The sequence below is a fragment of the Ictidomys tridecemlineatus genome, chromosome Y, assembly GCF_052094955.1.
Source record: "Ictidomys tridecemlineatus isolate mIctTri1 chromosome Y, mIctTri1.hap1, whole genome shotgun sequence".
In the NCBI taxonomy this organism is placed as follows: domain Eukaryota; kingdom Metazoa; phylum Chordata; class Mammalia; order Rodentia; family Sciuridae; genus Ictidomys; species Ictidomys tridecemlineatus.
The window spans coordinates 17,411,352-17,422,022 of NC_135494.1; the positions used below are offsets into that span (position 1 = coordinate 17,411,352).

The following is a 10,671-nucleotide window of genomic DNA, read 5'->3' on the forward strand; positions in this document are numbered from 1 at the left end:
ACTCCAGCCTCCAGTCACGGCCACTTCCTGCTCAGGCCCCTTGCAGCGCCCCTTCCCCTGAGAGAGGGACTTGGTCACAGGCACCCAGATTTCTCTCCTCCCCATGGCAACGGCCCCTCCCTCTTGCATGGCCCCTCCCATGGCAACGGCCCCTCCCACTGCAAAGTTGCCCCTTTCTCTCTTACAATCGTCCTCTGAAGCGAGTTGCTCCTTCCAGGCAAAGATGGTTTCCCTGGGCAGGTGTGTCACGGCAGGTGTGTCCTAGGCTGCTGGCCCTGCCTGGTCACTGTTTATGCTGTAACTCCAGGTGTGCCCTCCCTCAGCCAGGCCCGGCCCCCTGGGAGGTCCACACTGGGACAGCAGCTGGCCGGATGGAGGGGTTGGGCCAGGGGCTCTCCCCATCCAACTGGAACCTGTCAAACCGGGAACGGCACCTGCTGTCCGAGTCTTGATCTCAAATGTGAACACAGAAGCTTGTCCCCAGGGCCTGGCCCCTGGAGGGACCTGGTCATCACAGGAACTTTTAGGTCCTGATCAAAGACACTGAGGGCAGCATGTCCTTGAATTAGCCACCCAATGTGTGCACGGTCCTGGGCGGTTCGTCCTACAGGCCTTGGCCTGGCTTCCTCAGCTGCCCTGTCCCCAGCCCCCTGTTTCCTCCTGACCCACTGACTCCAGCCCAAATCCAGTCTGTGTGGATTCCATCAGGGTCTCTGCTGTGACGGGGGCTGGCCTGGGACAGGGGATGGCCTCTGCTGTGACGGGGGCTGGCCTGGGACAGGGGATGGCCTCCGCTGTGATGGGGGCTGGCCTGGGACAGGGGCTGGCCTCTGAAGCCTCAGGGGCTGGCAGGAGGTGCTTCCTGAGATGAGGGACAGCTGAGGGACACTGCCCTGACCCCAACAGTGGAGCGCTGCAGAGGCCACCTGCTGCTTCCCAGAAGAGCAGTCTGTGCAGGTCTCCTCTGAAACCCATATGGAGACTTGCGCATCCTGTGAGGGGTCCCCAGGGGGGTGGGGGGACAGGGCTTCTGTCACCCAACAGCAGTGGGTGAGGCTCCCTGTTGACACTGGTCATTTTGACTCTCTCATAGCATGGAGGCAGTGAAGATGGCGGTGGACTGGTCATCCAGGAGTGACGTGCACTTGTGATTTCCCTGTGCCTGCCTTGGGGGATGCGGTCACCCTATCCCTTCCCTGGCTCCAGGACCCCACGTAGAAGTCGTGAGTATCTGGCCCCGAGCCCTGGTCTTACTTGAGGCAGACACAGGTCTGGGTTCAACTCCTTCCTCCTTCTGGGTCTGCCTGACCCATCTGGGCTTGTCACGGGCACTGACCGATGGCCAATGGATGGCCACCTTCTCCTGCCTCCCTGGAACGGCTAGAGGTCAGCATCAGCCAACAACTTCCAGGGGCTCTTAGGGCTGAGAAGAGGAGCCTGGGGTCTTTAGTGACCTGCTGGTCCTGTCCCGGCACTACCCGGGCATTGGGGCCCTTCTTCCTTCCCGGACGCTTGGTTCCCTGCGGGTCGTGGCCATCAGAGGGGAGCAATTCCTATTTTTTATTATTATCATTTGCTGCAGACGGACCAGTCACTTCATAAACGTTAACAATGACAGATCACCAGTGCCAGCAACACCACAGTCACATGATGACGGTCATTACCCAAGGGCGGCTCCATGGGCCAAGCAGCAGGAGCCGCCACCTAGCCAAGGCAGGATGGGTGCCTGAGCAAGAGCCCGGGGACGAGGGGGCTTGGCCATGCCAGGAAGGGTCCCTGTCCTCCACCCTCGGGGACAGACGGGGAGTAGGCAGGGGAACAGCCACCAAGGTCCCTATGCAGGTTTCCTGAGCTGCCATGTCAAGTCCCCGTGCACTGGGCAGCTCACACCAGCAGAACCCATTCTCAGGACCTGACTGAAGCCCCGGTGTGGGCTGGGGTGGTGCTGCCGAGGCTGGGAGGGAGGATCGAGCCCTTTCCCAGCCTCTCTCTGGGTTTCAGGTGGCTGCTGACATCTTGGAGACCTGGGCTTGAAGAGTGTCACTCCTCCTCTGCTTCTGTCCTCGTGTGGCCTGCTTTCCTGGGTCTCTGTGTCCTTTCTTCTTCTGAGGATGCCAGTCATTGGGCCAAGGGCCACGAAATCCTTTATGGACTCAGCTTGATGACATCCACAAAGACCCTGTTTTCAAATAAAGCCACATCCTGGGATCTGGGTGGACATGATTTTGTGGGACACTGCGCTGCCCACTACCATCACTGAGTTAAAAGACGTTCACCTGTCCACGTGGGCACCATTGCCGGCCACATGAGCTGGTGGTTTGCTCTGTTTGTCACACGGGGTGGACATAGTGGAGGGAGGCCCTCCCAGTGTCGGTCCCTCTTGCCTGAGTCCAGATCCTCTGGATTTTGAGGAGGCTGGGAACCTCCTCCCTTGAGGATTTCTGGGAAGACCAGACACACAGGCTGGGGAGGGGAGAGGCTGGCCAGCCACCCCTGGGACCACAGGGTCTGCCCCGTGGGGGGACACACAGGCTGGTGGGGGGAGGCTGGCCAGCCACCCCTGGGACCACAGGGTCGCTGAGCAAGGATCCAAGTCAGAAGCCTGTTTAGTGGGTGGGGGACCCTCCAGAGACCCCAGTGACTACAGCAGCAGGGTCTATGGGAGGGAGGGGCCTCAGAGTTCTCCTGCTCTAATGCGTAAACGGTCACTCCATGACCACTTTGAACACAGGTCACAGAAGGACCAGTTGCCCCAGCCTGACCAGTAGGAGTGACAGCACATTCTTCACCAATCAAAGCTTCACCCTCACCCACTGTCCCAACCTTCTACATTCAAACAATGAAGACAGCAGACACCAAATTACCCCCACTCTCCGGCAGCACCCAATCCAGAGCAAAGCCCTGCGTCCCCCAAACCCTCAGATCTCCTAATGTGACCTTAAATCTAGAAGGCGCTCTCCTGACTCTCAGGGACGTGCCCCAGGGCTCCCCACAGTGTGTGATCCTTCTGTTGCCAGGAGCCATAAGCCCACGCTGACCACGGTGAGTTCCTGCTGGTCTGTGCTGGCAGGACCTAGACCTGGGGAGACAGACGGCCATGTGGGCCCTGCGCTGCCTCGACGCTGACCCGTGCCCTGCATCACCATCTTGCGGGATCCTCCTCCTCGGGCTTCTGGTGGGTGCTGTAGGTGGGAACCCGAGGCACAGGGGCCACTCACACAGGGCCTGTGTGTGCTCAAGGCCACCTGGGCCACACGTGCCCACATCTACATGGCTGTCTGTATCTGTGCTGGGTCACCTGTGTCTGCACCTGTGTTCGCACCTTTCTTTGGTTGTGTGTCTGTTCCAGTGTCCACGTCTGTGTTCGTACCTGTGCAGGTGTACGCACACCTGTGCAGGTATCTCTACTTACATGTGTGTTTTAGAATTTATCAAATACCTTAGATGGGGACACTGAGGCACAGAGCTGTGCCTGGCTCTCCCCAGGGCAAACCGGTCAGCTGTGGGCCTGTGGTCCAGGAGGACAGCCCGGTGTCCACTCTGCCTGTCCTGTGCTGGGCTGCTCAGCACCTGCGGGTCATCTCCTGCTGGTAGGAGTTAAGTAAGCACTTGCTGGACGAGCGGAGGCAGGAAGACGGGCGGACTCTCCACTGTGGGGCGTGGAGTTGATGCAGCTCCCAGGAGAGTAACTGGATTATGGGCAGTAAAACTGAAACCGCTCACTTACTGCCACCCTTGGCCTCTCTCCTGGGACAGTGACCAGAGGCACATCCACACGCCTGCTTAGAGACCCACAAAGAGCAGCCTGGCAGCCCCGTCTAGGGAGAGCCGGGGTGCCAGGCCGGGCTGCACCTCTGCAGGCGGGGAGTGGAGACGGTGGGGGCTGGGGGCTGGGCGAGGAGAGGGAGGGGCACGAGAGACAGGAGAGACAGCGCCCGCCCGGGAAAACACATGGACCCATGGACGTTTATCAACGTGGATGGGCCACATTCAGACCCTGACAACAAAGCAGCTTGCTGAGTAGTCGCAGGATAGGGTGCTGTTTGTGAAACTTGCTGAGTACTCCTGACACCCCACGGGGCAGAGGGAAGAGGCAGGCAGAGAGTGAGAGGTGGAAACAGGGGCAGGAAGGAGGCAGAGGGGGCAGAGGCTGGCCTCAGGGCTCCCTGTGCTGCACTGGGGTCCCGGGCAGGGTCTGAGGCAGGGGGTTCTCTTTCATGTGTTTAAGTCTTTCCAAGCTGAAACCCTGTTAGAGAGAAAGGGACAGAGTTGAAGGGGAGTTTGTGGGCAGCGGGGAGGGGAGAGCCATCCAGCAGAGGGGCCGAGTCAGCACTGCCTCCATGGCTGGGGCCAGCGGGAGAGGGACCGGGCTGTGGACGGCGGCCACGCAGGGCCCTGGAGACTCAGCGCCTTGAGGATTTGATCTTTATTTTGTGTGTGATGAAAACGGAAGGAGCCTGAGCACAAGGGCCAGGGGGAGATTGGCATTTTAGGGTTTATTCTGCTCGTGTCCTGCAGCTGCTGGAACCAACGTCCACACCAGGGACTCTGAACCACAGAAGGCTCTTCTTTCAGAGGCCCAGAAGTCCGGAGTCCAGGTGTGCAGGGCCAGCTCCCGCTGCAGGCACTGGAGGGTCCTCCTGCCCTGCCCAGCTTCAGTGGCCAGTCCCTGTTGCTCTTGGTGAGGAGCTGCGCCGCTCTGCTCTCTGCCTCCTCTGTCCTGTGCAGGGCCTCTTCCCTGTGGGTCTGAGTCTTGTGGATCCTTCATCTGCCCAGAAATGACCCAAGTGTGCAGAGCAGGGAGGGGCTCACGGAACCCGGAGGTGACTTAGCTGTCCTTCGGGTCCTCTTGGCCAGCTCTTGAGAAGGACAAGGGGTGTGGAGAGCAGAGAGCAGCTAGAGAGCAAGGAGATGAGGAGGAAGGGAGGGAGGGAGGGAAGGAGAGGGAGGGAGGGAGGGAGGGAGGGAGGGAGGGAGGGAGAGAATGGGAGGGAGAGAATGGGAGGGAAGGGGAGGGACGGCTCAGCGCTGGCTGAGGGGCCAGGTTGGGAGCTCCACACAGGAGCCCCCTGCAGCAGGTTGGGTCAGGCTCGGGAGGAGCCGACCGGCCAGCCCCTGGCCTCTCCCACAGGAGGCTCCTCTCAGTCTGTTGCACCCTCCCTCTCCATGTCCATGACATTTTTGGGTCCTGTTCCTTTCTCCAGGGCCCCCTGAGCTGGGGTACAGTCTGGGCCAGCCACCAAGTGCTCCCTTGGACACATTGATCAACTTCCTCCAGTCTCAGGAGAGTTTAAGCACCTGGGGTCAGAGGTGAGCAGGACCAAGGCCCTGGCTGGAACTGTGGTCCAGGTGTGTGTGGGCACTGGACAGATTAGGGGAGGTGGGCCTCAGCAGGGCAGCCAGTGTGGGCCAGGGCCTTGAGGCCGATACTGAGAGCGGTGGGTCTGGAGGGGTGGGTGGTTCCCCAGAACTCCACAAGGACAGGGAGGCAGGGATGGTTTACTGGCTACTCTGTGTCCAGCACCTAGAACAGCACCTGGGACACGCGTGGTGAATCATCCTAAATGTCAGCTGACCAAGCCAACGAATGGGTGGAGAAGGGGAGTGACAAGCCGCCCCCACAGGCCAAGCTGGGCTGCTATAGGTGTGCTTGGACCTGGTGGGAGTGGACGGTGTCCAGAGAAGCAGGGAGAGCTAATGCTAGTAGCTGGTACAGGCAGTAGGGAGCTGTGGGAAGTGATGGAGCAGGGGAAGAGCAGAGCTATGCTTTTAGGTGACAAAGGAATCAGAAACCTGGCCATGAGCTGTTGAGATGGCCTGGATAGAGGCTCTCAAACCTGTGCCCAGGTGACACCGGAAGGCTGGCAAGTAACAGAAAGCCCCATTCCACGTACCATGGCAGCCACCACCTCTGCCTGCCCAGCATCGCTGCCGGGACCTGGAGGAGGACTCTGGAGGCGTTTCTTGGACACCTGAGTTTGCTGGCTACTCTGTGTCTTTGCAAACGTCCTTAGAAAGGGGGGTCACACTGGATGAGTGGGGCCCTAATCCAGCGACTGGTGCCCCTTTAAGAGAGAGGAAGGGGCGCAGAGGGAGAAGGCGGTATAGAGACGAGGGCAGGGGCTGCAGTGAGGCCCATGGACAGGGCAGGAAGGGTCCTGCCCAGAGCTGTCAGGGGAGCCAGCCCTGCTGGCCCTGGACCTCAGAGGCCCCCCAGGATGCAGGGCAGAGCTTCGCTGTTTTCAGACCCCCCACCCGCCCAGTGCAGGCACTGACAGGGCCACCTGGCTGGTCACAGCCACCGGAGGACCCTGCCCTGTGCTTTGGGTACTGCTGTCGGGCTCTTCGTCTCCTTGGACCTTGCTGGGTCCTGCGCGTAGTCTGCAGGCTGTTTTCTCATCTGCTTCGAGGCTGAGGAGACGCAGGGAGGTGCAGGCAGGCCCCGGCCATCCACCCTGGCCACCAGCTTGGCTTGGCACACAGGCTGCGGGGAGCTGTTGGATCGTCGGCTGTGAGTCCCCCACTGCCACGGGTCACAGGCAGGGTTGTGAGTCGACTGTCCGTGAGGATCAGGTGGGCCTACAGAGTCACAGTCTGTTTTGCAGGGATGCCCTGTGAGGTGCCCCAAGGTGGGGGGCCGCGTCCTCCCCTGCCAGGTGGCCCAGGCACCCGCTGATAGTGGAGCTTGCGCAGGCTCGGGAGCCTGTGATTATCATTGAAATAGCACTGTGTACTTGGTGATTGGACATGGCCCCACTGTAAAGAAAACACATGGGGCCGTCAGTCAGCATGCGGGGTGGGAGGTGCCTGCTCAGGACAACCGCGGGGCTTGGAGGAGGTTCCTGCACCCCTGCTCCAGTCTGAGGGTCTTCCTGGCAACCTGGAGGGACAACTCCATATGGATTGGAGGACCGACAGGGCAAGGTCCACCCAGGAGACTCAGGCCCGGGGCCTCTGGTGGGCGCTGGACAAGGGTGGGCGGTGGAGGGCCCTGGAACCCGGCTGCCCTCCGACCCTGCGGCCCAGGGCCGGGGCCAGAGGGCGAGCCCAGCACCTTCCCAACAGGCTCCGTGTGCTCACTGCCCTCCGCAGTCCTCTCCTGGTGTCGTTCTGGGGCCCAGCGGCTTGGTTCTCTCAGGGACGGGGGAGCAATGCAGGCTCCCAGGCCTGCCCTGTCCAAGCCCTGGGTCAGAGCGCTCCTGCAGGGATCGAGTGGTGGGACTCTCCTCACCTGTTCTAGACACACCTGGACCAGGTGTGCGGGCTCTTCCTGCCAACGCCACAAGGTCATGGGGACACATCAGAGTCAGGGCCCTGGACATGACCTGGGCTGGTAGCCACGGCTGAGAAGGGCTCTGGGCAGTGCCTGGATGGGCTGTGGCTCCTCCCAGGGCCCCTCAGAGACAAGCTGACCCCTCCTGCTTAATCCCAGTTTGGGCTCTTCTAGAACTTTCTCGTAACTGTGTTTGTCAGGGCCTTAGCCGGCCCCCGGCTGGCCTCGTCAGAGCTGTGTTCCAGCTCCTGCAAGCTCTCCATTGCTCTCGGCTCAGACCACCATGTGCCCTGCTGTGGGGGGTCCCTCCGGCTCCCCCGAGTCTCCATCCCTGCTTCCCCTGCAGAACCGAGTCTGGGTGGAAGTGATCAGAGGGCACAGTGGATGGCGGGTGTCCTTAAAGAGACAGAAGGGACACAGACACAGAGGAGAGGCCAAGAAGATGGAGGTGGAGACAGAGTGAGGTGGCCACAGGCTATGCCAGGCCTGGACCCCCAGGAGCTGGAAGAGGCAGGGGACGCGTCCCTGGAGTGTCTGGAGGGAGCATGGCCCTGTGACACCTTGATTTCAGACTTCCGGCCTCCAGGCACCAGAGGAGGGCTCTGTGCCGTCCAAAGGTGACAGGTTGGTGTGATGTGGTGCAGCAGCCCCAGGACGCTGACGGGGCTCTGTGCTGCTTTGGCCAGGACAAGCCCTGAGTGACGCTGGGAGGGGCAGGTTTCAGAGGAGGCTCTGGAGAGGGCCTGGAGAGGCATTTCAGCTGCCCCTAACATCACAGGACGGGACAGGAGAGAGGTCTGAACGGAGGTGACCGCCTGTCCCGCCTTTCTCGTCATGGGGTGGTGACACTGTGAGCTCTGGACTTGGACCCTGCCATGCTTCGGAACAAGCATGGGTGGGGGCTTGTGAGCCTGGGTGTCTCTCAGGCTGTGGAGAGCTGCCCTCTGGCCATGTAAGCTGGCCCTGCTCCCGTGGGGTTTTGCTTAGTTAGGGGGTAACTTGGGTGCCAGCTCCCCTTGCAGCTGATGTGGCCCCAGGGCTGTGTTAGAGCCTGTGGAACATTAGTGCATGTGGGTGGAACCTCCCAGGAAGTGACTCTAAGGGAGAGGCACACATTCTTCCTTTGTGCCTTCTTCATGCTGGCTTAGATGCAGCTGAAATGGCTCGAGCTAGAGCAGCCATCTTGAATCACAGGGCTCTCTTGGGAGACAAGACTGTGGCGAGCAGAGCAGCAGCAGGCAAGGAGGGTCACCCCTGGGACTTCATGCAGCAAGGCTGCCAAACAACCTGGGCAGCAGAAGTAAAGCTGTCCCTGTGCAGCCTCTGCTGTTTGTGCTGGACATCGGGGGCTCCCAGGACCTAAAATCATGAGCGTCCTCAGCCCTCAGAGCCAGGCTGCACGCAGTAGGGTCTCAGAATACTTCTTGGATCAGTGAAGGAGTGCACAGCGTCAGGTGCTGCCGTCTAACCACCGGGGATCTTTCCGCTGGGCTCATTTTGCATCTGTGTGTGACAGACAAACACCGGGTCATGGAAGCTGGATCCCCGTGAGCATCGTGAGGGTGGCTTGTGGCCCTGAGAGGGGAACTGACCTCACAGGTCCGTCCAGGGCGGCTCTGGTCAGGACGCATTCTGGATTCTGGGATGCAGCTCCCTGGCCACTGGGGAATGGGGGTATCTCCTGGCCCCTCCCGCTAGCCCATCAGATGGCCTGTCCCGATCTCCAGGTCCTGGGATAGCTCCCTCCTCTGAGCTGCTCTGGGGGCATCCTCTGGGCGTCCCACGGGCTGTGCTGTGGCTGGACGGTGTTAGCCAAGGCTGGGGCCCCATGACCCCTGTGACCTTCTTCCTCCCACCAGGTCCCCCCTGAAGGTTCTGGCCTCCAGCAGCACCACACTGGGGACCAAGCGGTTCCAGATCAGACCCTAAGAGACAGTGTCCCCCAGGGATTCCTCATCTGGAAGTCCCTGTGACTCTGACCTACTGGGGACACCATACAGAGGTCAGCCAGTCCCCTCTGTGGGAAACTCATCAGGCCCTTGAGGGTGGCCCTCCTCCCACATGAACAAGTGCCAATACAAAGGGACATTTGGACACAGACGACTGGGGAAGAAGGACTTCAGCCATGGCCACTGTCAGGGCCCAGGCCACTACGGCCCCAGATGGACCTCCCCCTGCATCTTGGCCTTGGACCTCTGCCCTCCAGGCTAGGACAGGAGAAGTTCCTGAGGTCAAGCCCCTGGTCTGTGGCACTGGTTTCTGTGGCCCTGGAAACTCACAGGGACACCTGGGAGGGTTCCATCCTCAGCCAGCCGGGAGCCCGCAGGACGTCAGGAAATGCAGGACGGGCCGCTCTGGGCTTCCCCTGTCACGGCCTTTAGTTCAAGGTGAATGACAGGACACAGCGGAAGCTGCCCTTGGTGAGGGAGAGGGGCTCCATGGCCCACGTGTCCCTGTCCCCACCTCCAGTGGCTGCTGAGGCCATCTGCGGTCTCTGGGCTGCTGGCCAGCGTGGGCAGCTGTGTCTGGGACACTCTGGGAGCCCTGCTCATCTTTTCCAAGCACAGGAGTCACCTGGAGCACCACTGGCAGAAGGAGCGTCCCCTCCCCCCGCCATATGGCACCGTCAGGTGACAGGTCTGGAAGATGATGCCAGTTCTCCACGGGACATGGCTTCCCCTCAGCTAGGGACGCCTCTTGCCACACGCCCTGTTGACAGAGGCCCTGGGCAGGGCAGGCGTTGCTGTCCAGCTCTGGGTTCCGCTCCACGCTGATGCTGCGCTGGACGTAGCTGGGGTCTTCAGGGTCTGGTTTCTGCAAATTGAGTTCTGGAACCATCTGCGCCTGCCCAGGCCAGGAGGGCCGCTTGGCCAGTGCGGCTCAGGCTGAGGACTTTGTAAAGTAGCAGCTTTCTCCTTGGGACGTGTGGCCAGGTGCTGGCCAGGGGCTGGCACACAGACAGATAAGAGGAGGGCCCAGCGGGTTCCGTCCCCTCCCAGGTACAAGTGGCCAGCAGTTCTCAACTCAGGGCCTGCTGGGATGGCCCACAGGGTGACCCACAGTACGAGGCCCTGCCCAGCTGGTGCCAGGTTCAGGGTCAGTTTTGGCAAACGTGTCTGGCTTTGCCCTGTGGAAGAATTTAAGAATAAACCAGGGACCATTCCAAGAATCCAGGTGGGAGCGGCCATCACCCCACGCCGGGCGAGGAGGACCCAAAGCAGGAGAGAAAGAGGAGAGCTGGGCAGTGGGCAGGAACCACCCGTCTGTCCCTGAGATTCTGGGACATCACATTCCTCCTCCTGCTTAGTCCCCGAGGATGGCTGTGTCCCTGGGGCTTCTCCAAAGGGCCAGGGAGTGCTCTGGCCTCCCCACCTCTGGGCTTGAAGGCACCGAGGACT

The 10,671-nt window shown here is 60.9% G+C and overlaps 1 protein-coding gene across 2 annotated transcripts; it reads left to right on the forward strand.

The window, feature by feature from the left end:
• Positions 1-2,001: 2,001 nt before the first annotated feature.
• On the forward strand, positions 2,002-10,171 carry LOC144372061 (uncharacterized). 2 transcript variants are annotated; one of them, XM_078035479.1, is made up of 4 exons: positions 2,002-3,175; positions 4,519-4,681; positions 5,205-5,310; positions 9,133-10,171. In XM_078035479.1, exons 1-4 carry the CDS (start codon positions 3,098-3,100, stop codon positions 9,200-9,202), a joined length of 417 nt encoding a protein of 138 aa, XP_077891605.1. In that variant the 5' UTR covers positions 2,002-3,097; the 3' UTR covers positions 9,203-10,171. The 2 variants fall into 2 exon arrangements, with proteins under 2 accessions (XP_077891605.1, XP_077891606.1); XM_078035480.1 differs by having other exon boundaries at positions 4,576-4,681.
• Positions 10,172-10,671: the final 500 nt, after the last annotated feature.